Source organism: Phyllostomus discolor, chromosome 3 (assembly GCF_004126475.2).
Source record: "Phyllostomus discolor isolate MPI-MPIP mPhyDis1 chromosome 3, mPhyDis1.pri.v3, whole genome shotgun sequence".
NCBI lineage: Eukaryota > Metazoa > Chordata > Mammalia > Chiroptera > Phyllostomidae > Phyllostomus > Phyllostomus discolor.
The window spans coordinates 209,592,010-209,618,533 of record NC_040905.2 but is presented as its reverse complement, the minus strand read 5'-3'; the positions used below and the strand labels follow the sequence as shown (position 1 = coordinate 209,618,533).

Sequence of the window (26,524 nt, the reverse complement as noted above, 5' to 3'; positions counted from 1 at the left end):
CCCAGCTCCACGCAGGGATGGCCGAGCTGGGACGGGGGCCTGGGAGTACCGGCTCCCATCCCAGTGCCCCCCGCCCCCAACCCCTCCCAGCTCACGAGGGCCGTGGGACCCCTGGCCACGCCCGAAACGCAGCAGGAGCTCTTTCCGGCTCAGTCCACGGGGCGGTGAGAGGTGTGGCTCACTATCTTGTCGGTGCCCGATAAACGGTTACTCAACGATCCCGTCCACAGGGCCCGGTGGGCCTCAGAGCGCCAAGGGAAGGCCCACCCCCGCTGCCGCTCCATGCAGACCCCAGAGACGACTTTCTGTGGCAGGTTTATTGGATGCTTGAGTCTACAGGTTCAGACCCACACGTAACGGACTGCTTCACGGCCGCCAGGGGCTAGTGTGCGCTGTTTCTGAGGGTCACATCTGATGACACGCCGCAGAAAACACGGAAGGACGAGTGGACAAAATCATGAAGACGAGAGACGCTAAAACGTGCCTTAGTGTCCAAGTGGCTGACCTAAGGCGGGGACCCGGGTGACTGGTCTGAAGTGCGGTGGCTTCTCACCACCAGGCGCCGGGGACGGAGACCGGAGCCCAGACCCGGGCAGCCGCTTCCCCAGGCCCCGCCTCCCCACCGGCGGCCCCGCCTCCCGCGGCGGGCTCTGACAGCCCGGTGGTGACCCGGCGGATGAGGGCAGCTGGGGACACAGGGGTGGGAGAGCAGAGTCCAGGCAAGGCAGCTCCTCTCGGCTCCTAAACACTGTGACAAGGGACAGGGAGGACGGAGCGCCGCTCGCCCGGGGACCGGCCAGCCCAAGTCTCCTCCCCTGCTGGCAGCTCCAGAACATTCCCTTTGGCCGACAGCCACAGAAATGAGCGCCTGCCAAGACACATGGAGGAGAAGGAAAACAAGACATGGAAAACAAAACAGAAGTCCCCACCCGCGGGGAGCAGAGGGACGGACAAGGGAACTCCCTGGGGGGAGGACTCGCAGCTCAGGGTCCTGCCGCCTGCGCCCACCCTGAGACTCCAGCTCACTGGCCGTTAGTGTCTTTGGGCTTTTTTTTTAAAGTTTTTTTTTTCTTTTTAATACCCAAACCTTCCATTTTCAAAGCTTAAAAAAAGTTCTTACTTAAAAAAAAAATTCTAAAACGGACGAGGCGAGCCCCAGGCCCGGCCTTTCCACCTGGCGGGCTGCTCTCCCACAGGCCGCACGACACTGCCCAGCCCAGCACCGCGGGGGCCGCTCCGCTCCGGTCTGCGTGGGCGTGAAGCTGGCCGGCATCGCCACTCAAGGAAGGGCAGAGCAGCCCACCCTTCTTCCCTAAACACCCCCACTGGAGCTGAACTTTCTGGGGAATGTGTCGGTTATCAGGAGGGAGGGGCGGGAGGCCGAGAGAAATAAATACCAAGAGCTATGGAGCCGTCCTGGGCCTCTGGCACCGGCTCCGCCTCGGGGCAGAGCGGGCCTCCCGGGAGGAGGCCTGCCGTCCGAACGCAGCGCTGCCGCCTCCCAGACAGATGACAGGTCTCCGGTCTCCCTGGCACGCGCCCACCCCGGGGCCAAGTCTCGGGGGAGAAAGGGGCCAGCCCCTCAGGCACTGTCCTGCTGCCCTGGCTCCGCTCACGTCCATGCCCGGGCTCCTGCCCTGGCCGAGAGGCCGGGGTGGCCGTCCGGGGGTTTCTGGGTTCCTGGGCCAGAGGCCCCCTCGGTGGTCCCGGCGCTGGCTGCTGCAGGCCGGCCCTGTGCTGGGCAGCCTGGCAAGGCTCAGGCCTGCTCCTTGTCGGCCCTCCACAGCCGCTCCTTCACCTCGGGCGGCAGCGTGCTGAACAGGTCCTCCTCCACCACCAGGCCGCTGCGCTTGAGCAGCGGGCACTCGCCCAGCTCCACGGGCAGGCACTCCAGGCGGTTGCCCCGCAGCTCGATCTGGGTCAGGTTGGTCAGCTCGCCCACCCGCGAGGGCAGCGACTGCAGCACGTTGTTGCCCAGGTGCAGGGCCCGCAGCTTCCGGCACTGGAAGAGCTCCGGGGGCAGCGCCTCGATCTAGAGTGGAAGGAGCAGGGGGGAAAGTGAGGTGGGCAGGCTCAGGTCTGGGGGCCTCTGGGTCCCGGGCCTCCCTGCCCCCCACCTCCCTCCCCCCCTCCCTCCCCAGGCCACAGGCACCTTCTCTGAGGCCCATGTCCGCTCCCTGGGGCCCCAGCACCAGCATAAGCTGGCCCGGAGTCTGGCATAGTCCCACCAGTACTTTAGGTCTCCGCTGTGCAGTCACATCCTCAGAAGGCTTTCCCTCGCCTCCTGGGTAACCCATGGCACCCACGGGCCCCCAGCACCACTGATCTCTCGATGGTGAAATGGCTTTGTCACCTGTCACCCGGGACTGTGGGCTCTGAGAGGGCAGGCCTGGGTCCACCTTGCTCCGCACCTGACGCCCTAGGAAACCCATCACACTAGCCAGCCACTATTAACCACACCTGCTCCTCTACTGCCTGGGGCTCACCAGGACCCAGGCTGTTGGTCCTCTCTGGTTTAGGAACAATGTATGAGCGCTGGCTGGTATGGCTTAGTGGATTGAGCACCAGTCTGTGAACCAAAGGGTGGCTGGTTCGATTCCCAGTCAGGGCACATGCCTGGGTTGCGGGCCGGGTTCCCAGTGGGAGGCATGCAAGAAGCAACCACACATTAATGTTTCTCTCCCTCTCTTTCTCCCTCCTTTCCCCTCTCTCTAAAAATAAATAAATATCTTTTTTAGAGATTTTATTTATTTTTAGAGAGGGAAGGGAGGGAGAAAGAGAGAGAGAAACTTCAATGTGCAGTTGCTGGGGGCCATGGCCTGCAACCCAGGCATGTGCCCTGACTGGGAATTGAACCTGCAATACTTTGGTTTGCAGCCCACGCTCAATCCACTGAGCTACACCAGCCAGGGACTAAATATAATCTTTAAAAAAAAAAAACAATTTATGGAAGTAGAGCAGCATGCTGAGGAAATCCCACCCCCTGCGTGCTGCTGAGGACTGAGAACCCCGGCTCTGTCACCTCCCCTTCCTGGGGCCTCAGTCTCCTCATCGGTCCGTCACAGACTGTTGCGAGCGCACGGAGCCCAGCAGGGGCCACCCAGAGTCCCCTTCCGATCTTGCAAAACTGGAACACCGGGCAATGCCCACTGGCAGCTTACTGCACAGGCAGGCTCGTTCTGAGCGCTGAGACGATGAACTCTTTTAACCCTGGGAACTCCCTGCAAATATTCTGTGACCACCCGTCCCATTCTTCAGGCGGGGTCACCGAGGCCCTGGAGAAGCTAACTTGCCAGTGGTTCACAGCTGGAAATGAAGAGCCAAGGGGGAACCTGGTTCCACACACGCCCTGCGCAGTGTCTGCACTGCTGGGGGAACCAGGAGTGAACTTGGGGGGCCAAGGGGGACCACTGCCTCCCGGCACACGGGAAGCACTCCACGGTGCCAGCTCCTTCCCCGCCCGTCTGCAAGTGTCTGCCGTGTGCTCTCACTGGGCCAGTCTGCCCAGAAACGACCTACTTCAGACGTGATGGGCAGGATGGCTCTGTCACCGTCCCCATTTTCCTGCTGAGGAGGCCGAGGCCTGGGGAAGCGAAACGGGAGGCCGCAGAGCCAGACAGGGCCAAGGGGAGCATGGGCCCAGCCTTCTCGGACTCGGAGCCCGCCGGGGGCCCAGTCTGCCACATGCGGCTCGGGAGGCCGTGCAGCCCTGGGCAAGGCCATCCCCCTCCCCCCGACCTCAGACTGCCCACCTGTGGGACAAAAGGTTGGACTAGAGAGGCCTCTTGGCTGGAACCTCCTGGCAGACTCGGACCTCTACCTAACAGGCTCCTGCTCTCCGAGCCGTTTTTGGGAGAGGACACTCATTTCGGGTCCGGAACTTGTCCTTCCCAACAGGGAAATCGGTGACGCCATGGCTGGGCAGGGGCCACGCCATGAGGGACGCTGTGGCTGTTTTAAAGGAGACTCCTGCCACGGCTTCCAAAACTGCCGCCGTTGCATCCGCGGTCAGGAGTGGAGCGGAGGTGCCTTCAGCAGTACCGAGGGGCACAGAGCCTCGCAGACACCCGACTCCCCCCGACAGTGACCCCCTCTGACGACAAAGACGGGGTTAGAGCAGCAGCGTGGAGGCGGAGGCTGGGCTGGCCGATGGACAGCAGAGCCGGGGTTCGCAGGCAGGGAGCCCTCCCTGCCCCCCCTCCTGGAACAGCCCCTGCCCCAGCGGTGAGCTCTCTCCAGGGAAAGAGAAGCTGCTTCGGTGGCTCAGTGCCCCACCACGGCCACACCTGTCTGTCCTTCTTCCCGAGATGTCACCTGTCTGCGGGAGGCTTGAGGTCCACATCCCCCCAGCCCCGCTCTGCCCCGCCTCCTCAGGGACCTCAGTGGCTCCCTGAGCACCGCCGAAGCAGCCTCAGGCCTACCTGATCTTTGGAAAAGACAACCTCCCAGGAGCCTCTGGGGCGGCTCCATCATCCTCCAGCCTCCCCAACACACACCTGGGAAGAGGCCACCTCTCTCCAGCCCACTGTGGTCCAGCTTCCGCCCCCACCCGCCCTTGAAACTCTGGCCAGAGCCACCAACCGCCGGACCCCTCATCCACTGGACCCCAGCCCGTTCTCCTTCCAGTGGACTCCACACGCGCCAGGGGCCCCGCCCGGCCTTGCTCTCCCGCTGCCCACCCTGCAGGCTCCCGCCAGACTTCCTTCCTCCCCGGCCCATCCTCTCTCCCTGGCGACCTTGCCAAGGACCCCTCGCACCCATAAGCCCTGGGGCAATGACACCTTGAGCTCCAGGCTGACTCAGCACAGCCTCCTGGATGTCCCGGGGCCCCAGACGCCCAACGTGGGACACACAGTCTCCCTTCTGAGAACCTGTGCCTCCTGCCGTGTCCTGTCCCCCTGGCCATCCGCCTACCCAGGCAGCCAGGTGAGAAAGCTCACGTCCCCCAAGACTGCTCCCTCCTCCCCACTTCCCACCCAGCCCCATCCTGAGGGCTCTACCTCCGAAGTCTCCTGGAAATCTGTGTCTCCTGTCCCCGGCGGCTCTGCCAGTGCAGGCCTGCCCCCTCCCCCGGGGCTGCACACGGGTTTCTGTCAGCTCCTGCCTGCTCACCGGGCCCCTCCACCCCCACACCGCAGCCAGAGCAATCTCCCCACTGCAGGCCGGCCTGCCCCCCTCTCCACTCAACCAGCATGAGTTCGGTGAACCCGTGAGCTGAACAAAAAGATCCAAGGTCCCTGTCTGGAGAGTTTATGGCCTGGTGAGAGGCATGGACGTGCCTGGATAAACAAAGATTCAGTCACTGACAGGGAACCGGGAAGAACAGGATGCTCCTTCCAGCCCTTCGGGGGAAAGTCCAGATTCCAGGGGTGGCTCACCGCGCTCTCCTCGCCGCCGGCATCACGGCAGGGACAGAGCCTACTGGGCTCCGCCTTGCCTCTCGCCGGGCTAACTCCCCCTCGCCCTGCAGGGCCAGGTGGGATGCCCTTCCTCCGGGAGGCCGGCCGGCCCTGCCTTAAGTCTGGGCTGAGGCCGCTCCGTGCTCCAGGAGCCTCATGCCCCGGCACAGCTCTTCCCACACCGTGCTTGCTGTCTTTCCCCGAGAGTCAGTGAGCTCGGCACGGGCAGCCGTGGGCATGCTGCCCCTCATCTGTCCCTGTGCCCCGGCACCTCCGCGCTAGGAGGGCCTGAAAACCATCTGCCAAGTCAATGAGCGAAGGAATGAATGAGTGGACAGAGCATGCCTGCTTTGTCAGGCACTCCGTGGCACGAATTTAAACCTGGGAGAACGCGAGTCCAGAGCCTGGGCTGGGCCACACCCGGCCCGGCCTTTTGACCTGCAGGCCAAGGTGGCCCACGGGGAACCATCGAGCCTCTGAGGACGGCAGGGCCTCCAGCTTAAGAGGACGAGCCTGACGCAGACGGACCCGCGGCAGCTGTTTTCCCTAGAAGGCCGCCGGCATTCCAGGGGGAGGGGACCGGACGTGATCAAGCTGTGCAATGAACAGGCTGTCCGAGGGTCTCCTTCCTAGGGACGGCGTGCCTGCCTGCCGCCAGCTCCTTTCCTGAGGGCTGACCTCAGCCTGCAGTCTCGGCCTAACAGGCGTGCCTGGGGTGTGCGGCAGGGACGGGACAGGATGGGGAGCCAGGCTGGCTGCTGGCCGCACCCTCCACCGGGAAGGAGGGCGCGCCAAGCTCCAGTGCCCACACAGCCCCCCGGACAGCGCAGGCATCCCGAAGGGTCGTGGGGTGACCACGGCTGACCCAGCTCCAGGGGCAACCTGGCCCCGGGCTGCACTCTGGAGGAGCCCCCCCGGTCCCCCACACGTATCAGAGAAGGAGCTGGGTTTTGGGGCTCTCCAAGTATGGCTTCTCAGCAGCAACCCAATTTTCCTGACCACTGAGCCTGTCCCGGGCCCTGCAGGCGGACTCTCCAGGGCAGGGCAGCCTGGCATCTGACCTTCCCCCTCGTTCATTCCCACAGGCACGGGATTTGTCATCACCTCTGACGTATGGAGACAGGCTGGTCTGCAGTCAGAGAGGCTTAGGCACGGGGAGGGGAGCCCAGGCACTCCGATCTGAGTGACACGGGAGAAGGCAGGGGCACCTCAGGGTCTGGGGCTGCTGGGACCCTGGGGGTTCCGGGAACACCGTGTCCTGCACGGGGCTGGCACACCACAAGTGCTCGGTGACTGGCAGGGCCGCTCTAGGGCACTGCCTTGGATGGGGGCACGGAGGTGGTAGCTGCACCGGCCCCTTCCCGGATGTCCCACCCCGGCCCCAGAACCCCATCACCACCCACCTCAGTGCGACGAGTCTCCACCCTGAAAGCAGGGGCCCAGAGGAGACCTGTTCTTCCCACTGTTCACCTCCCTGCAGGTCCCGGGGAGGGGGGGGGTAGGCAGGGGAGGTCCCCCCGGCACTGTGGATCTGCTCCTCCCGCAGAGGCCAGACCACAAAACCACAGGGGCACCCTGCCCTCGGCCTCACCCGCCCACCTCTGTGGGGGGGCCTCGGGTGGGGGGCTTCCTGGGCCAGGCAGGGGGCTGGTACGCAGAGGCCACACAGTGCAGGGACTGCCAGCTGCCTCCCGGGTGCGGCCTCCCACACTACCGGCCCCAGACTGTTTGCACAGTGTCCTCCCCAGAGGCAGGTGGGGACAAGCCAGCCCCGACCAAGCCCATCTCTGCCCGCCACCACCCCCAAACGCAGAGGGGAGCGGGGAGTGGGCAGCGTGCGAGGAGTCGTGGAGGCAGTCTGGCTTCCCCTCGAGGGCCACCGCCACCACCACCACATGACTGCGTTCTCGGTGGACCCAGACTGCAGCTTTGGTCCCAAGTTTGGCCCAGGACAATCCCGCTGGCTCCTGGCCGAGGGCCGCCTCCCCTGACCCCGCTGAGAGACAGGGGAAGAAAATCACAGGCCTTGGGTCTCCTGCCCACGCACACTCCTGCCTACGAGGAACCCACACAAGGGCACCTTGGGGACAGACCCCAGCTGACCACACGATCCCTCCTGGCAGGCGAACCCCGTCGAGTTCCGCGGTGGAGACAGGCCCTCAGCCCCAGACATCTGATTTGGCAGGTCTGGAGCGGGGGCAGGGAAACCTGAAATGTTACACGCTCCTCCCGGGGAGTTCTGGGAAGCGCAGGTGAGGTCCTGAGACACGGGGCCTCCCGAGCACCCTGCCAGGGGCCACCAGGGGCCAGCCCGCACGCGGAGCCGGGGTGGGGGTTGGGGGGTGGCCACTCACCCGGTTGGCCGTGACGGCCAGGTTCTGGAGGTTCTGCAGGAGGCCGATGTCGGCGGGGAGGAAGGTCAGGTTATTGTGGCTGAGGTCCAGGTAGCGCAGCTTGCGGCAGTAGAAGAGCTGCGGGGGGATCTTCTCGATCTTGTTGCGGTTCAGGTAGAGGCGCTCGAGGTTGGTGAGGTTGCCGATCTGGATGGGGATGTAGGCGATGTGGTTGTACCACAGCTTAAGGCAGGTGAGGCGGTGCAGGTGCTGGAAGCTGATGATCTCCTCGATGGTCTTGAGGTTGTTGTCCTTGAGGTCGATCTCCTGCAGGTTGTGCAGGCTGAAGATGGAGTGCGGGATGCGCTCCAGGTCACAGCGGATCAGCTCCAGCTCCGTCAGGTTCACCATCTTCTTGAGGCTGTTGAGGACGATGAGCTTGGTGCCCTCGTTGTTGATGGACAGCTTCTGCAGGTGCACGCCCACGTCCGTGACCACCTGCGGCAGCTTGCTCAGGTTGCTCTTGAGCCGCAGCACCTTGAGGCGCTTGAGCTCGCGCAGCCCGTCGATGACGATGTAGCGGTTGTTCTCGGCGCTCAGGTTGCCCGTCAGGTGCAGCTCCTCCAGCGTCTTCAGGCTGTAGATCCACAGCGGGATCTCCTTGATGTCCGTGAACTTGATGTGCAGGGCCCGCAGGTTCTCGCGCAGGAAGGCCAGGGCGGGCGCCTCGATCTTGGCCGCCGTGTGGTACAGCCACAGCTCCTGCAGGCCGGTGAGCTGGGCGATGCTGGGCGGGATGGTCACGTCGGGGATCAGCTCCAGCTTGAGCACCTCCAGCTCCACCAGGTCGAACACGGTGTCGGGGATGCCACTGAGCATGAACAGGTGCAGCTCCAGCTTGTCCTGGGCGTTCTTGGTGAGCCGCTGCCGCAGCTTGTCCAGCGTCCACTCGTTGTTGAGGTTCAGCTGCCGCAGCTTGTTCTCGCTCACCTCCGACAGGAAGACGGCGAAGCGCTTGGAGTAGAGCGGGTCGTACTGGTCGATGAGGTGCAGCATGAAGGCGAAGTCGTTCTTGACGTCGGGGATGTCGCTGTAGCTGCTCTCCTCGCGGATGGACTCGAAGGAGTACTTCTTGAGCGAGCGGCGCAGCATCCACCACAGCGTGTACATGCAGATGAGGCCGTAGAAGATGACCAGGCTGATGTAGAAGGACGCCAGGATCTTGAAGAGCGTGGCCAGCGGGTGGGCGCAGCGGTAGGTGCGGTAGCCCGTCAGGCTCTCGATGTCCACGGTGCAGTCCACGTCGAACTTGATGTTGTGCACGTAGTAGACGGTGTAGCAGATGATGAGGACGAACTTGACCACCTTGATGATGGTCTGCCGCATGTACAGGCGGTACACGATGTCGCCCTCCTCCACGTGGGTCCGGAACTTCTTCACCTTCTCGAACAGCGCCTTGGCCTGCTCCCCCTCCTTCTTGTCCAGCACGCCGGTCTCCGAGCGGTCCACGATGCCCTGCTCGATGCGGGACTTGGTCCTCTGCAGCATGGGCACGCTGGCCTCCACGTCCTCGCTGACCGTCGACGACTTCTTGTCCGCGGAGCCGTTCATCTTGCCGAAGGCCGGCTTGGGGTCGCTCTCCTCCACCACGGTCTCCGACAGGGCCCGCGTGGTCCACGGCGAGTCGAAGCACTTGAGCAGGATGGACACGAAGTGCTCCAGCTTCGAGCTGGTGCGCGGGAACTTGAACCAGAAGTTGCTGCAGGCCAGGAAGATGAGCGTGTGCAGCAGCACCAGGTAGGGGAAGTACTTGGCGAACCAGTGCAGGCGGTTCTCGTAGCACACGGCGTCCACGTAGTTGTACTGGTGCCGGTCCAAGTCGTACCGGATGCCGGTGGGGCCCGCGTCAGGCACCGGGAGGACAGTCGAGTTGGGGTAGGAGGGCTCCGGGCCGGGGGCCGCCCAGCCGCGGAAGGAGTCGTTGCAGGAGTCCCTGGTGACCCACTTGCAAGGCAGGCAGATCATCTTGTCCTGGGTGACCTGCAGCGTGCCCCCGAAGACTGCGATCATCAGCATGACGATGGAGATGTAGTCGGTGAACACGTCCCACCACGGCTTCAGGATCCGGTACGCCGGCTGCGTGTCCGCGAAGTAGCGGAGCTCTGTCACCGGAATCATGGCTCCACCTGAAAGGGTCCACGGGAGGGGTTACTGCAGGTGGCCTGGCTTCCTGGGCCCCCGGGGTCAGGGGAGGGGGACGACGGGCCTGTCGTCCAAAATCCCACCTCGAGTGAGCCACGGATTAGCCTTTCTCCAGGAGCCATGTGGTCACCGGACGGCTGGGAAACCACCATGGGGGGGCGGGGCAGGCAGCCTCCCCCCCCATTATACAGCAAGAAGACTGAGCACTGAGATCAGGACCCGCGCTGACAGATGGCTAATTTGCCCTCACAGGAGCCCCCCTGCATTCCAGCAAGAACATTCTGGAATTCCCGGCTGCATCCCGTCCTCTTACTGATAAGACTGACTAGAGGGCCTCCCTGCTGAAAATCCCCGGTTCCTCGGAACCGGCTGCCGTGAGCCAGCAACCTGGAGAGACTTCTGCAAAGTACAAGAAAAGCCAAAAAGAGAAAAGGGGGCTTAACATGGACTCACTTTTGTGAACCCAACAGGGAAGTGCGGGAACCCCTCTGTGCACGTGTGCAGTTACGTCCATGCAGGGTCTCGGGAGCCCTGGGGGGACCGGAGCACACACACCCAGTGGGTGCACCCCAAGAAGCGCTCCTGGGGGAGGGGGCACGAGAACTAGAGCGCGCCCCGCCCGAAGTAGGACGACACCACCGCGAACGTGCATTTGTGTAAGGTCCTCTCTGGCGGTGTCCGTCCACGTGAGGACGGAAAGAAATTAGAAGCAGCCGCAGCAGGATCTCTCCCTGATTCGGCAGGGCTCGGGGACAGCCGGGAATCTGCTCTGGTAATACGTGACTTCGGGGACACTAGTGACTGGCCCAATCTGGGAAGCGCTAGATGAGAAGCCACATTCGGAAAACCCGGCCAGCGGCACCCAGGAGGTGCGCGTCACAGCACATGGGGGTAAGGAACCCCGTCCGCGGCTGCTCTGCCAAGGCACGAGGCTCTCGTAACAAGCAGCGAAGGCGAACGAACGGGAGAAAAAGGTGCCGGGCGCTCGCGGGAGAACACCTGGGGAAAGTAAACGGTGTAAGGGCAGAAATGACCAGCCCCCCCCCCCCCCCCCGTAAAAAGACCACCCAGGGTTACCCACTGTTAGCTTTTCTTTTCTTTGACACTGATTTAAAGGGGGAGAGGAAGAGACAGAGAGAGAGAGAAACATCGCTTTGTTGTTCTACTTATTTGTGCATTCGTTGGTTGCTTCTTGTATGAGCCCGGACCAGGGATCAAACCCACAACGTGGGCGTATCAGGATGACGCTCTAGCAAACGGAGCTACCTTTTCAATGAGTAATAACCTTGTCCTTTCTATCGTATTTAAAAAAATAAAACTGATCTTATGTTACACCCTATTTTTAAATCTACACTTTAAATCAAAGTTTAAATACCCATTTTTTTTTATTTTAGTATTTTATTTATTTTTAGAGAGGGAGAGAAACATCAATGTGTGGTTGCTTCTCACATACCCGCAACTAGAGACCCGGCCCACAAGCCAGGCATGTGCCCTGGGAATAGAACTGGCGACCCTTGGGTTTGCCGGCCAGAGCTCAATCCACTGAGCCACACCAGCCAGAGCTAAATACCTGTATTTTAACAAATGGGTCTGGCTCTGCATGGTGAACCAAAGGGTAGCTGGTTCGATTCCTGGTCAGGACACATGCCTGGGTTGCGGGCCAGGTCCCCAGTAGGGGGCGTGTGAGAGGCAACCACACATTGATGTTTCTCTCCCTCTCTTTCTGCCTCCATTCCCCTCACTCCAAAAATAAATGAATAAAATCTTAAAAAAAACAAAAAACAAAAAACAAATGGGTCTGTTTCTCTTGGGAGAGGAACCAGGGTGCCCAGCTTATGGGATGGGGCCACCTTATTCTGACTACTGATAACAGAAATAATGACAACAGTAATGGATGCTTCATAAGACGGGGCCTCCTGTCCTGGGGCTCCCTGGGGCGGGTGGGGAGGGCAAGGGGGGTGCACAACAGGACCGTGTGGAGGCATCGGGGCACCGAGAGGGCTATGTGCCCGACGCTGAGCGGGCCTTACCACGGCGTCCCTCGTGGGATCCCTTCGGTGTCCGAATGCGGGGCCTACCTTCAGCCCCACTCCACAGCCGGGGGAACTGGGTCCAGAGAGGTGGAGTCCCTCTTATGACCCACGTCCCCGCCTGGGTCCTTACCGCTGCGTGGCCTTGTCCCTGGCCGCCTGCTCACAGGCCCCTACACCAGGGGTGCGGAGACGGAGCACAGGAGCGCGGCTCCCCCGCCCCCTGCCCGGGTTCCCAGGGCTCAGGTCACCACGGGGCCAGCAGACGCCAGCACTGCCCTGGTGAGGCCGGCAGGCCCAGGCCGGGGGTGCCCGCCCCGCACAAGGGGAGGGCCCCGGCCCTCTAACGACCTGCTGGCTCTCACACCACCCACACGCCCGGGAAAGTGGCACTCCAGGGGAGCCTGCCGGACATGCAGCTGGCCGCCGGCCGAGAGACCCCCAAACACTCAAGACACCGGGACAGTCGTCCCTCCCTCCCTGGCTCCCCGAGCCCACATCAGGGGGACACGCAGTCACGGGGGAAGGGAAGGAGGGAGGGAGGGACCAAGAGCAGAGCGCCGTGACAGCCTGCCCTGGAAAGTCCAGGACGAGTGGGCCGTGGCAGGGCGCCAGGTGTCGGGGGCGGAGGCAGCTCATGACCAGGCAGGATGTGGTTGCAGCCTCACCGTTCCGGAGGGGGAATGGGCGTGTCAGGAGCCCGGAGAGCACCCAGCTGCACAGCGGGGCGCTGTCTCTGGGCCCCCGCACCCCGGGCTCTGCGCTTGAGGCCTTCCTGCCTCCCGGTGCCGCGCTGGGGGCCGGTCATAGCTCCGTTCCAGGGTGAGGGAGCCTGAGGCTCAGAGAGGCGGGGAACGGCCCAGGCTGTTCCGTCCCAGCACCCCCGCCTCTCGTTGGCTCACACACACACACACACACACACACACGCCCAACACCTGGTCTCGAAGCACATCCTGAACCCTGTTCAGTCTTTGGCTTGGGCCTGTGGGGACAATCAAGGTGACCAAGGCGTGTCCCCCACTTCAGGGGCCTCTCGATCCAGTGTGAGTGTGAGGGAGAGGGTGGGACAGACAGCGGGGCGCCCAAACAACTGGGCCCTGTGTGTGTGTGGGGGGGGGGGGGGGGGCGGCTGTGGCCACAGCAGGAGAGACGGGTGCCAACCCCGTGCCGGGGAGGGCTTGGAGGAGGCGGGCCTTAGACCTGCTCCCCACCGGCTTGCAGCCTTAGGTCCTGCACAAGGGGCGGGACACCGCACGGGGCTCCTGGGAAGGGACCGTGGGATTCCCTGCGTTTACAGAGCTGAGTGCAGAGTGGGGCAGGCGGGCGGGTGGTTCCGGCCGGTCTCAGCTCTCTCGGCCTCCTCCTCACCTGGGGGAGCACCAGGAGCTGCTTGGGGACAGGAGTCTTCAGCCACAGTAGGTGCGCAGTAGGTTCAGAGGGTCTCGAGAGGGCCCCTGAGGGGGCAACAGGGCCAGAGTGGGTGCATCGAAGGGCACGGGCTGTGCGGTGTGGTGGGGAAAAGCGGCCTCGGCCCCAGGCAGACCGGGGCTGGCTGGCCGGGCTGTGGGGCGGGGGAGGACCCCAAGGGCCGTGGATCCCTCACAGGCAGGGAGCTCAGGGCAGCCACCTGCCCCAGGAGCTGGGCAACTCGAGGGGCCTGAATACCTCCGCACCCACAGTTAGAGCAGCCCCACTCACCTGGACTGCTAGCCGAGGCCAAGGTGGAGGCCAGGAGCTTCCCGAGCCCAGGTGGGGCGTGTGGTTTTGGTGCCCCTTTTTCTCTCAAAAACTTTGTTATAGCGAAATGCACACAACGCAGAATGTACCGCCTTCAGCATTTTTAGGGGCACAGCCCGGCGGCGTCAAGCGCACCCCCGCTGCCGTGTGACCCCCACCGCCCCCCACTCCGGAACACTCATCATCTCGCAGAACCGAGACTCCGTCCCCATTTGACACTCCTATTTCTGCCCCCAGCCCCTGGCAACCACCGTCCCACTCTCTGTTTCTGTCAGCGTGACAGCTCCGGAGACCTGGTGTCCGTGGAACCGCCCGCTATCTGTCCTCTTGTGTCCGGCGCGTTTCACTCAACACAGCACCCTCAGCTTCATCCGCGCCGCGGCGTGCGCCAGCATCTCCTCCCTGTGCGGGCCGGGCAGCGTCCCTCACGGCCACTTCACAGGCAGGGAGACCGGAGCTCAGGGAGGGAAGTGACCTGCCAACTCCGCACGCCTGTGCGGGACACCAGCTCCCCTCCGGGGGCCCTTCGGATGGGGCAGACCCCGCCTGCCTTAGCCCTCCAGAGCCAGCGCCGCCTCCTAGCGGAGCCGTGGGCGCGGCTTCTCTGCCGGGGCCTCCGCTCCCCTGTCTGGAAGAACCTGTCGCAGATGGGACCGTATTCTGTAACAGATGGTCGAGGCACCAAGGGGTGTGTGATCCCAGAACTCCCAGCAACGTAAGAGGAAGACAATCCAACAGGAGGAGAAACGGCCACATATATGAACAGACAACTCAGAGGGGAAAAAATGCAAATGTAAATTAACCTATGAAGTAATTTAAAGGAGAACAATCAGATGCCATTTCACTCTCCTGCCATTGGCAACCATGCTGAATGCCCAGGAACAGGTCAGGGTGCACACGCCCTGCAACCCAGCAGTTTCTCTGAGTCACAGACCTGAGAGTGTCACTACACACACACACATGCACCCACACACACATGCACACACACACACACAGCCATGGACAGAAACCCTCACTGAAGAGTCGTTCCTAACAGCAAAAATTTCGCTGAACGTCATCGAGGGGAGGGATGAGCTGCTCCAATCACACGATGGAAGAGGAGAGCGGAGACCGTGAATGAACTGCAGGCGCATGGACAGGCCTCAGACACGATGTGGAACCATACCCTGGCCAGCTGGCCCAGCTGGTGCGACTGCCGTCCCCACACATCGAGGTTGCAGGTTTGATACCCAGTCAGGGCCCACACAGTGAATGCATAAATAAGTGGAACAAATCAACGTTTCTCTTTCTGTCATGCAAATCAATAAATTAAAAATAAACAACAACAACAACAACAAAACAGCCCTGGCTGGTATGACTCAGTGGCTTGAGTGCCAGCCTGTGAACCCAAAGGGTTGCCAGTTCGATTCCTGGTTGGGGCACATGCCTGGGTTGCAGGCCAGGTCCCCGGTGAGGGGTGCGTGAGAGGCCACCACACACTGATGTTTCTCTCTCTCGCTCCCTTCCCCTCCTCTAAAATAAATAAATAAAATCTTTAAAAAAAAAAGTTGAACTATAAACAAGCCATGAGGGATACACTGATTATGTAATGTTTTCTATAACGCATACAAGCGGGGACTCGATAATAAAGATTCTCGCCTGGAGGGCGGGCCCCTTGAGTCCAGGCTTCCCCTGCTAGGTGGGTGTTCCAGGAACCCGTCCGTGCCAGTGTGCCAGCTGGCGTTGTTGTGGGAGGCCGTGTTCTGCTTCAGTGAATTTTTCTTTTAAGACCCTTTCAACGCATTTGCCCATTTCATGGCAGGTGATTTACGAGCGCACCTGCCCACACCACGGAGTGTTCAGCAGCTTCTGACCAAATGCATCATGACCCCCGTGCCCCACCCTGATCTCGCTCTCAAGAGACTTTTTTCTGTTTCCCTGGTCAAAATAAGGTCTCAGAGGGAAACATTTTGCTGATGGGGAAGAGGTGAAACAAAAAACGGCAGAAACACTAAAAAGCATCAAAATCTACCAGTTCAAAAACTGTTTTGAGCCGTGGAAAAAAGTCTCAATAGGGGCACCGCATCGGGTGGAGAGTGCTCTGAAGGTGACTGAAGCTTAAAAACATAAGAATAAATACACAATTTCTCATAAACAAACTCCGGGTTTGTTGGGCCCCCTTCCTGTGTGCACGCGTGTGTGCGCGTGTGCACAGGTGTGAAAACTTCCCCGGGGGCCCCAGAGTCAAGGCAGTAATTTCACTTTGTGGGGGAAGCAAATGCGATTGAAAAAAGAGACTTCACTGTGCCTGAAATAATTTGAGAGAAAATCTGAAGCAATTACCGCAAAAACTAAGGTTTGACAAAGCGAAGTCCTGGATACAAAGATATTTGCTTGGTTTTATACTTTCCTGTGTGTTTAAATGATTTCATACAAAATTTACCAGAGCAATCATCCTGGCTGGCCCTCTCTCTGGTCCTCGCGCCTGCCAGGCTCTGCTGGAGGCCACGGCAACTGGACCCGGTTGCCAGGGCAGCAGATTCGGCTCCCCCTCCCATCTGGCCTGCTGCTCACCGGGCGCAGCAGCACCTGTGGTCTCTGAGGATCCTCTAGGGGCAGCATCACTCCTTCCTGACCCTGCCCTGCCCCCAGGGTGATGCGGAAGTGGGCAGGGTGCGGCCAGACCCTTCCCACGGCGCTGCTCACACAGGTGGGGAGACGTGGGCCCGGGCCCCTGCAGCAGGGCTGGGGCATCCCTGGTCCCGGGAGCCGGATAAGCAGCCCAGAGGCCCGGTCCTCCCCTCGGCAGCAGACAGATCTCAGGGAGCTCAAAGAACTCGAGCTTTGGAGTTGGGGAGACGCAGGTTCAAATCCAGCTCTACCATGAGACAATTCCACGTCCCCAGGCGAATTATTTAGCTCAAGCCCCTCTTTTTGCAACTTTAAAATAAGAACAGCACTGCTCTGGCCGGGTGGCTCAGTTGGTTGGATTGTGCCCCGTATAGCAAAAGGTTGCGGGTTCAATCCCCAATCAGGGCATGTGCCTGTGTTGTGGGTTCTATACCCAGTCGGGGCAGGTACAGGAGGCAACTGATCAAAGATTTTCTCTCACATCAGTATTTCTCTCTGTCTCTGTCTAAAATTGGGCGAGGATTAAAAAAGAAGAACTCAACCCACCTCAGAGATCTCTACGCACTGACCCAAAAGATGTCCCAGTGACAATAAAATAATAAAGCAATAAAAAAAGAAATGCTGATGAGAATGAAAATTTATGATCCGTGAAAAAAGCCAGTCACAAAAGGGCAAATACTCTACAATTCCACTGCCACAGGGTCCCCAGAGTGGCCCGATTTGCAGAGACAGCGGGTGGAATGGGGTGCTGGGGGCAGGGGTGCCAGGGAGCTGGTGTTCGACGGGGAGAGAGTCTCGGTTCGGGGAGACGGAAAGAGTTCCGGGGGTGGATGGTGGCGATGGCTGTGTGACGCAAACGTGACGATGCCGCTGAACTGCACACTTAGAAACGGTGAAGGTGGTAAATTTCACGATTCACACACACACACATACATGCATGGTGTGTGTGTGCTTTTGAGATCCTGACCCGGGAATATGTTTTCCTTCCACTGGCAGCAGTGAGAGGAAGGGACAGAGAGAGAAACATCCACGTGGGAGAAACTTCGGTCGGCAGCCTTCCTCACACACCCCGACCGGGGTTTGAACCCGTGACCTAGGTGTGTGCCCAGACCGGGAGTCAAACCTGCAAACCTCCAGGGCGTGGGATGATGCTCCAAGCCACGGACGCACCCAGCCAGGGCATAAGTTATGCGTGTTTTACCACGATAAAATAAAATTAAGAAAAAGCGTAGAATCCCATTCTTGTCTTAAAAAGGCTGTATCAGTAACAGATGTATTACTGGATGCATAGAAAAACCTAGAAAGCTATACATAGGACTACATGTGGTTAAATTTAGAGGTACGAATTTGGAGAGTGGTCTACATCACACACTCTTCCGTTATTTAAATTCGGTCCTTTCCTAAGTCGGGGAAAATACTTGGGGAGAACGCCCACGGGCTTCCTCGCTGTGTGGTTTCCGAGGACCCTCAGAGCTCACAAGGAGTGTCCGCCGTCCACTACGGAAGGGGAAGGCCAGCCCGCTCCGGCCTGCCCTGCCCAGGCGGTCAGCCCGCTCCCGAGGCGCAGCCCGCACCGCAGGGGAGCAGGGCAGCAGGGACGCAGGGCCTGAGGTGGGGGAGCTCAGACCACGGCCTTTCCTCTGGGAGCCTCGGTTTCCTCGGCGGTCCAAGGGGAGCATCATGGCAGCTAGCTCAGGCTCCCCGCGAGAATTAAAAAGGAGACGCGCGTGGCGTCAGCCCGGTCTGGCACAGAGGAAGGCGCGCTGCCGTCACAGCCCCGCTGCTGCGGCACAAAGCCCTCCCAGGACTCAGGGGCAGGCGCCCAGGTGAGGGCTGAGCCGGAAGCGCAAACTCCCACAGCCCAGCCCAGACGCCCAGAGGCCCCCAGCCTCTATCTCCAGGGCTCCTGGGAAGGGTGGGGTGGGAGCTGGCATTCCGCCCCCCTGGGTTTCCAGCCTCGTCCCTGTCCCCGTGGTTGACTTCCTCCCGAAGCTTCTTACAAAGAAAGGACACTCGTCCCAGAGGAAGACCACCCGACGAGCTCCAGCCCCACCACGGCCCGCAGAGATCTGGCCGCCACACCTGAGCCGCGGTGGCAGGCGAGGCAGCGGGTAAACAGGGCACAGAGAGCCTTTTGTTGAAGCCCCGAAAGACAGGCTGGGAAGCCTTCCCAGGCAGGAGGGCAGGGGCCTGGCTGGCGTCCCTCCTGTACCACGGTCAGGCCGGCCGTCCCTCCAGCACTCTCCCAGGAAAGGGGGCAGGGCCGTTCCTGCGAGGAGGCCCCAGGGAGACACTGGGTCGCTCGCTGGCCTTGTCCCAGGAGGCCCTGAGCCTGTGAATCTGCTCCCGGGCCAGCACCCCAGGCTTCCTTTGGCCCCAGAGGCGGGAGGGAGAGGATGTGACCCGTCCCAGGGTGCATGCAGCCCCCGCCCCAGCGCAGGGCACTGCCCTCCGGGGCCCCACACCCCGCTGGGATGAGTCAGCAGCTGGGGGCGCTGCCTGGCGTGTCCCTCTTCCTGCGGGGAAGGGCACACCCTCTCGTCCCAGGGAAAGGAAAAGGGGAGACAGTCTGGGCCAGGGTGGGGAGGGGAACGGGTTTCAGTTCCAAAATGCTGTCACACTTGGGCGGGGCCTCCCAAACAGGCTCGCCTTCCTGCAGACTTGTTAGGGTGGGGCCTGCCTTCGAGGTAAAGGGTGACAGGTAAAGGGCGCCCACCTTGGACTTGCCCTGCCGTGAGCCCGGCACACAGAGGCGGGAGGTTGGGCCGGAGGCGAGGGCTGCCCCTCACCCTCCAGGCGGGCCTTGGAGCAGCCGGTTGCCATCACCGCGCCCAGCACTCCCTGTGCCTCAGTCCCCAACCTCCAAGCAGACCACTGAGATGGCGCCGGCGTGGGGCCTCAGGAAAGCCACATCGCCTCCCAGGGCTCGCTCTGGTTTCCTCATCTGTGCAATGGGCTGACGAGCCCACTCCTCTCGGGTGGTGAGAACTAAAGGAGGCAGGCCACAGAAACCCTCAGCCCAGTGCCTACCACACAGTACGACTCCGTAGCGTTAGCCCCTGTTATTATCGTGGTAAGGTGTATCGGTCCCTTTAAGGGTCCGAAGTCTGAGGCCCAGAGAGGTTAAGCGACCTGCCCAGGGCCACAGAGCGAGACAGTGGGGAAGACCACCCCAGGTCCGCCTTTGCATTGTGCCCATCTGCCGCAAAGGCAAGTTGGCCTCCTGGGCCCAGCCCGGCTCCCAGGCCCCTGGAGAGGCTCCCTGGACAAGAGCCCCTTCTCCCGAGGGCCACGCAGATGTCTCTGCCGGGGACCCCGGCAGGCCACAGGCAGACGCCGCTGGGTCTCGCAGGGACAGCTCTACGGAAACCTTAGGAGGAAGCCAGGTGCTGGGCCTGGGCCTGGGGGGCGGAGAGGCCTGAGACACAGGTTCCGAGCCGCTATGAAGGCCAGCGCTGCCTTCCAGACGGGTTATAAAATGTGGGCAGGAACAGCCAAGGGTGGCGGGGCTCCCCGGGGGCTGGGACTGCGGGGGCACGGCCACAGGTGACACGCCAGCAGTCCGCTCTCCGGGCCGGAGGGGCTGCCCCTGGGGTGCTGACCCAGGGCGCGGCCGGGAGACGGGAAGAGCAGGATCCCCACGAGGCCCCGCCCCTGGTCACCCCGACTCTGTCTGTGGGAGGGCCGGGGTTTGGCAGCCGTGCCTATGAGGGTGTCCAGGTGGCACGCGAGAGCCGTGGAATTTTACAGCCACTTTCGCTGCGGTGCAACGTTACTCCGGGCCTGAGGCACCGCGGGCGCCTGCTCGGTTTTAGGGTTTTTAGCCCTCGAGAGATGCTAAAGTGTAGAGCTCGTCACAGGTACAGTGGAGACACACCGGGGGAGGCAGCGAGGGGTGTCGTGGCCGGGAGTGAAAGCTATTCTAGAAACCTCAACCCCACGCATCCTGGGCGAAAGAAGGTCGGATGCTCCCCCACCCCCACCCCCAACTGCTGGGAGGTCACTAAGAGCCCCGGTACTGAGGGGAACCCAGCCGGCTTCTATACCAGGGGTGTCAGTCCTGGTGGCAGAGAGACTCGGTCACCAGAGGTGGGGACCAGAGCGGAAAGAGTCACCCCGGTCAGTGTGTCCTGGCGTGGCCTGCAGACCACCAGCTCACGGCGGCCTGGGGGGCTTCTTCCGAGTGCCGACTCCTGGGCCCAGCCCCCCGACTCTCCCTGCGCACCCGTGGTGGTGGGCTGCGGGGAGACGGCATTTCCGACAAGCCCCCAGGTGACTCTGAAGCACCCCCAAGCCCCAGCACCCAGAGAAGAAGAAAAGTGGAAGGTGGGGAGAAAGCACAGGCAGCCAAGGCAGAGAGAACCGGGTTTGAATCCTGACTTTGCCACTAAGACAACCTGGGACAGGAGCCCTGGTCCCTCTGAGTCTTGGTCTGCTGCCCTGTGAAACGGTGACACCACCTCGCACGGGTGGCCGTGGCAGGTGAGGTAGCAGACGTGTGTAATGACCCGGCACCGTGCCTAGTGCTCAGCCCGCGGCCCCTGAGGACGGCCACTGGACCCGAAGGCCCTGCTGCTGGAAGGAGGGAGGGGGCAGGGGCCCACTGCTGGGGCTCTCTGCCAGAAGCGTCTCCAGAAGGAAGGAGACTCCAGGGAAAGAAGGAGAGGGAGAACCGGGGGAGAGGGAGAGGGTCAGGCCAGGGAGCCCGAGAGCCCCACCGGGCGAGGGAGACTTCTCGGGCACAGACCTCACCCCCAGCTCGATCCTGCCAAACCACCCTCCCGTTCCCACAAAACCAGGCTGCCCGACAGGAGCCCCTCCTGCTGAAACCCACCCAGAGGCCGTTTGTGTCCCAACAGAGCATCTTTGGGCCCAGGCCTCAGGGCCACCCCCCCACCTTCTCGCCTGCCTGCCCGCCCTCAGGACTAAAACCCAAAGGAAGCACTGCAGGGGAACGAGGACCGAGGCTTCTGCCAGAAACCACCAGGGTAAACCGAGTCAGGGCCAGACTCAGGCACACGTAACAGCGCGTGTGTGTGGCCCGCGCCGTCCCCTCCACGCCGCCCCTGGCATGGAGGAGGAGGAGGAATCCTGATCCCAGATAAGTAGGGCCTGCTGCTTCCTGCTGCTTCCTGCCCGGCGCAGGCGGCCGGAGACTGCAGCCGAGGCCTGGCCTCGCCTCTCCCCGTCGGACGGAGCTCCTCCGAGCCAACAGGAAACCCCTGCAGGGCAGCGCCCAGAGTCGCCACCCTTGTCCCAATAAACAGGAGAGGCAACGCAACCGCACGCCAGGCATTTCCCACCCCCCCCCTGCTGCTGCGAAACCCCCACGGGGAGGGAAGGAGCGCTAAGGGGGGGAGAACCAGAGGGTGGACATTCCGACGGGAACGCACGCTCAGACCTCCCCTGGCCTGGGAGAGAGGTCCAGGAGCGACCACCGAGGAAGCGGGAGTGAGCTGGGGCCAGCAGCCGTACCGGGCTTGCTTTCGGACGGACGGAGGAGCAGACGGACGGAAGAGTAAACAGTAGTAATACGCGTGGGAGAATGCACCCCACCCCACTCACGTCGCTGGAGGGGGGTCACAGGGGACTTCCGCTTTCTACGTGACGTTAAAACCAAAACATTATACAAACATAATGAGCATGCAAGTACGTTGGTAATTACAAAAAAAAATAGTAAGATTACTATTTCTTTTCAGGCCCAGGCTAGGAGGGGCCAGGCCTTCCTTAACAAAAAGCTGAGGTGGGCGGTGAAGGCAGGGAGGCCTCGGGCACCAAGCAAAGGACCCGGGCTCAGGACCCCCGGCTCAGGTTCTGGTCCCACAGCCCTGCCTTCCTTCCTTCCTCCCTCACGAGTTTGGGTACGTTGGTCCCTCCCCTCAGCCTCCGTCTCCGCATCTGTACACGGGAGGAAGGCCACAGCCTGAGCTCCCTCGAACGGCCGGACGGGATCACGGAGGAGGGTGTGTTCCCCAAACCAGGGAGCTGCTATGACTCGGGGCCGCGTCCTGGGACGCCCACCCAGCCCAGTGCCTCTCCCCATGCCTACACGGGGGTGAGGTGCCGGTGTGGTCCCCGTCTGGCCACAAGGAGACCGAGGCGCAGAGAGGCGCGGCGGCCGGTCCACAGTCACTCACGGGGCACGAGAGGACCAGGTGCCGGTCCCCACCAGTGCACCTCCCACCTTCGGGGACCGTTTTCCGGAGTGCAGGCTGAGAAACCCCGTCCCCACCAGGGTCCACCCACACGGGCCAGGGAGCGCGGGAAACTCGGCCCGCTGGTCCCTCTCAGAGGCTCGTGGTGCTCACCGCCACGCACCGGAGGCTCTGAGAGGTCCTGCGGCAAGGAGGAGGTGCTGCCGTTCCCCGCTGGGGACACGCGTGCTCCAGGGGACACACGCCTGGGAAGTGTGGCCACGAGACAGCACCCGCCACAACCCAGCCCGGCAGAGCGGGGCTGAAGGAGGAAGGGCAGGGGGTGGCGATGGACGTAACCCTGGCATTCGGAGAGGACAGCAACCGGATGCTGCTCAGCTGGCCCCCGAGTCGGGAGGAGCGGGAAGAGTTCTGTCTCCTGCCACCTCTGCCCGAGCCGCCCGGGGCCTACGGGCAGAAGAGCAAGGGCTGCAGAGACGGCGGAGGTCCTGCCCTCTGCTCCCCGGGCCGGGGAAGGCGCCTGGGCAGAGGCCGGGGCTGGCTCTGGGGGAGAGGGACCCAGTCCTTACCCCGGGCACGGCTCTGCTATCTGCGTGCTGGCTGCCGGTGCTGAGGCTGGCCCCCTTCTGTCCGGGCAGGGTCCTGGCATCTCTTTCGTTCCATGGAGCTGCCTCCCTACGAGGAAGCAAGAGCTGCTGTCAGCGGGGATGTGCATGACCGTCAGAGTTACCTGCTGTGCTGCCAACATTTTCCGAGTGCCTGCCTGGTGCCAGGCCCTCAGCTGGGTTCCGGGTGACAACAGAGAGTCAGGCAGTCTACTGGGGAGAGGCCAAGTGGACAGTGACAGCCGGCTCTTGAGGGCCCAGGGCTCCGCTGCGGGGAACCCAGAAGCTACGGGACCACGGAAGAAACACCAGACCCGCACTGCTGGCTGGGGTCGGGGAAGGCCCCCTGCAAAAGGTGTTACCTGAGTCGGCTGCTGAGGAAGAGTGGGAGTCGCAGAGAGAGCATTCCAGGCGGGGGGGGGGGGGGGGGGGGGGGGACGACGACACATGTTTGCATGGACGGGAAAGAACAGGGCATCTAGAGAATGCTGCGTGATTCAACCTGGCTAGATCCAGGGCCGGAGGTGGGCCATGGAGAGAGATGAGCTATTGTGGGGTGAGCCAGGCCCAGGCACAGACAAATCCTCAGCCCAGACACGTAACTTTGACTCAAACGCAAACCCCAACCATCATCTGTTAGTCAAGAGGCATTTGGTGAGCATCTACTACCTGCCAGCACTCTGATACGAGTGAGCAAGACCGGTTAGCCGGGTGGGGACAGAAGCGTGCTCAGACTGCAACAGGGGTACGGGGAGCATCTAAATCAGCCAGGAGCTGGGGGTGCGGCCCAGCCGTCAGGGAAGGTCAGAGGATGAAGAGGAGTTGGCAGGAAGGAGGGGCAGGAGAGGAGGTGCGGAGTGCGGGCAGAGGCAGACAAAAGAACTTGAAAGACTCTAAGGGGGCTCACGGAGGCTTCAACCATTTATGCCACAAGCATTATCGCACCTACTCAGCGCCAGGCACTGTCCTGGAAGGAAGGAAGCAGGAGACGGTCCCCAGCCTCACGGGGAGACGGCGACCCAGGAATCCCACAGAGGGTGATGGCAACTAGGCAGAAAAGCACCTGGAGCTGTGAAGCCACAGGGGCCACCTAGGCCGGCGTCTACCCCGACCCTGCCCTCCTCTGCAAGGAGGGACACCCACTAGTCAGTCCGGTCACCTGCCTGTGGCAGACCCGGGACCAGAACTCTGGCCTCTGGACTCCGGGTAAGTGACTCTCCTACTCCTTCCTCTTCTGGGAAACACACAGTCACCAACCCCTACATATTCACCCAGAGCTGATGCCTCTTTTCTCGAGGCCACCTCCATAATATTTCTACCACTAAGCTGTACCAGTGTCTCCCTGTCTGCCTCTCCTCCCAGACTGCAGCTCAGGAGGCCGCGAACTGTGTTCTCCTGGCACCGTCCCTGAACCGGGCCAGGCACTTACTCAAGGAGGCCAAGTGAATAAATGAGTGAGTCAGGGATAGAGAGAGTGTGCTGGGCTCTAGGGTTCCACACCCATCCCACCTGACTCCTCGTGAGGTCTTAGACTACCTGCCTGTGCCTCAGGGTCCCCATGTAAAAACCCGGAATCATCTCTGCTCTCAGGAGTCAGGAATCAGGCTGATCCCTTCCCTCCTACCGGCAAGGGCCAGGCCAGGCCAGGGGCAGCCAATGCCCAGCCACTGCCCAGCCACATCCCTGAGTCCTGACCTACTGGGGGAGTCCCCGAGAGCCCCTCCGTGCAGCAGGGCCACTCCAAGATGCAAAGGAAGCCGTTTCCTCCTGGGCGTGCCCGAGGGAGGGAGCACACAAAGCATCTGGCTGAGTTCTGGCAGGGGAGCCACAGACATTCTTGAGCCCCTGCCGTATGCCCCTCGGCCCCTGGAAGGCAGAGGGGCACTGGACCCAAACCCAGAGTCTCTGCGCCTGGGAAGACAGGGAGGCAGAGGCCACATAATCCATGCCCTAGCGTTTCCCCAAAAGCCAGTCCTCCGGTGCAAGACATCTGCCCTTGCCCCTCCCTGGTGAGCCAGAGGAAGACTTGACCTTCACGAAGGCAACGCCAATGTGAATCAGCCACGGGCACTGCCCAGTCCCTCTGAACAAACTCCCACTCCTCCATTCTCTTCACAGGAAGGATCACCAACAGCAGACTTCCCCTCTCCGCCTCCAGCCTGTCTGCTCCAGAGAGCAGGACACATGGTTGGGCAGGGGCTCTATGGACTCCTAGTGGAAAAGGTGGGAGAGGCCCTTGGGGGGCTTGTGGCGTCTCCAAATCCTTCTTCCACAATTTAGGCCCAAATCCCCTTTCCCTCCCCAAGCTCTCTCTCCCTCCTCATCCTCCACAGGCCTCCTGGGGTGAGGCAGGGAAGAGGAAGGTCAGGAGAATGTGGTCACCAAGGGAAGCCCCACCCTTTCGGCCAAGTCCCCACCAGGAGGAGGCTGTGGACACCCCCCAACCATCTCTCCTCCTTTCCAAAAAAGGCAGCAGTTGCATCAGCTGAGAACCAGCGGGATCTCGGTTCACTCCCCTCCAGATCAAGGGGAAGGAGTCAACTGAAGGAGCAGAATCATCATCATGAACCACAAGGGTCCGGGGCTCTGTTCCTTCAGCCTGGGAGCCAACTCTGCTGGGTCTCCAGCTCACCCACAGCGGCACCAGCCCGGACCTAATCAGACCTGGCCCGAGGCCCCAGACCCAGCACCAGTCTTCCCGGGGACCCCAGCCCTGACAGGGCCCAAGCGCCTAGCCAGGGACCCTGCCCCCAAGTCAGGGCACTTCTCCCGCCAGATCAAGGAGAGGGAGGGGCCCAAGGGGAAAGGAAGGGTCAGGAGCCAGGAAGAAGAGAGCAGGGGGAACCTTTGGAAATGAAAAAGAGCTGGTAAGGAGAGAGCCCAGAGGTGGGAACTCTACGAACGGGGAAGTGTGTGCAGAAGTGAGGATCTGGGGAAACCCGGGGGATGACAAGGGGACCTGGGGGAGCCGAGGCGGAAACTCCCAATAGTAGAGCGCAGGGAGGCACGGGGTGCCAGGGAGGGGGCTCGCGCGCCGCGGCGCCGGGGAGAGGGTGCGGTCCCACAGACCCGAGGAAAGGGGGACACCCGACACAGGCAGAACTGAAATGCCGCGGGAGGCCCCAGGGAGCCGGCCCTAGCGGGCAGGGCCAGAGCTGGCGGGGCGCGCGGAGCCGGACAGCTGGCCGGGGGCGTGCAGGAGTGGGTTTTGAGAGGTGACAGCTCACGCCCCTTTCCCCACCCCACCCACTCACCTGGGCCCGCCGCGTCCGGCCGCCCAGCAGGCAGCCCCGGGGCCCCTGCCGCACAGTCCCGCCACCGGCCGCTGCGCCCCTCCGGCGCCTCCTTTTGTTTGTCCCTCACTGCACCACTCAGCCTTTCTCCGCCCCGGAAGTGACGTCACCCAAGGCGCGAAGGCGGTGGCCTGGGCGTCGCCATCTTTTTGAGGGGAGC

General features: G+C 62.0%; 1 protein-coding gene across 1 annotated transcript; it reads right to left on the bottom strand.

Moving 5' to 3' along the window:
* Nucleotides 1-300: 300 nt before the first annotated feature.
* On the bottom strand, nt 301-26,437 carry LRRC8A (leucine rich repeat containing 8 VRAC subunit A). The gene is made up of 4 exons (XM_028509623.2): nt 26,326-26,437; nt 23,036-23,141; nt 7,754-9,918; nt 301-2,032 (listed from the first exon to the last, which is right to left on the bottom strand). The coding sequence occupies exons 3-4, from the start codon at nt 9,908-9,910 to the stop codon at nt 1,757-1,759; spliced, it is 2,433 nt and encodes an 810-aa protein (XP_028365424.1). The 5' UTR covers nt 9,911-9,918; nt 23,036-23,141; nt 26,326-26,437; the 3' UTR covers nt 301-1,756.
* Nucleotides 26,438-26,524: the final 87 nt, after the last annotated feature.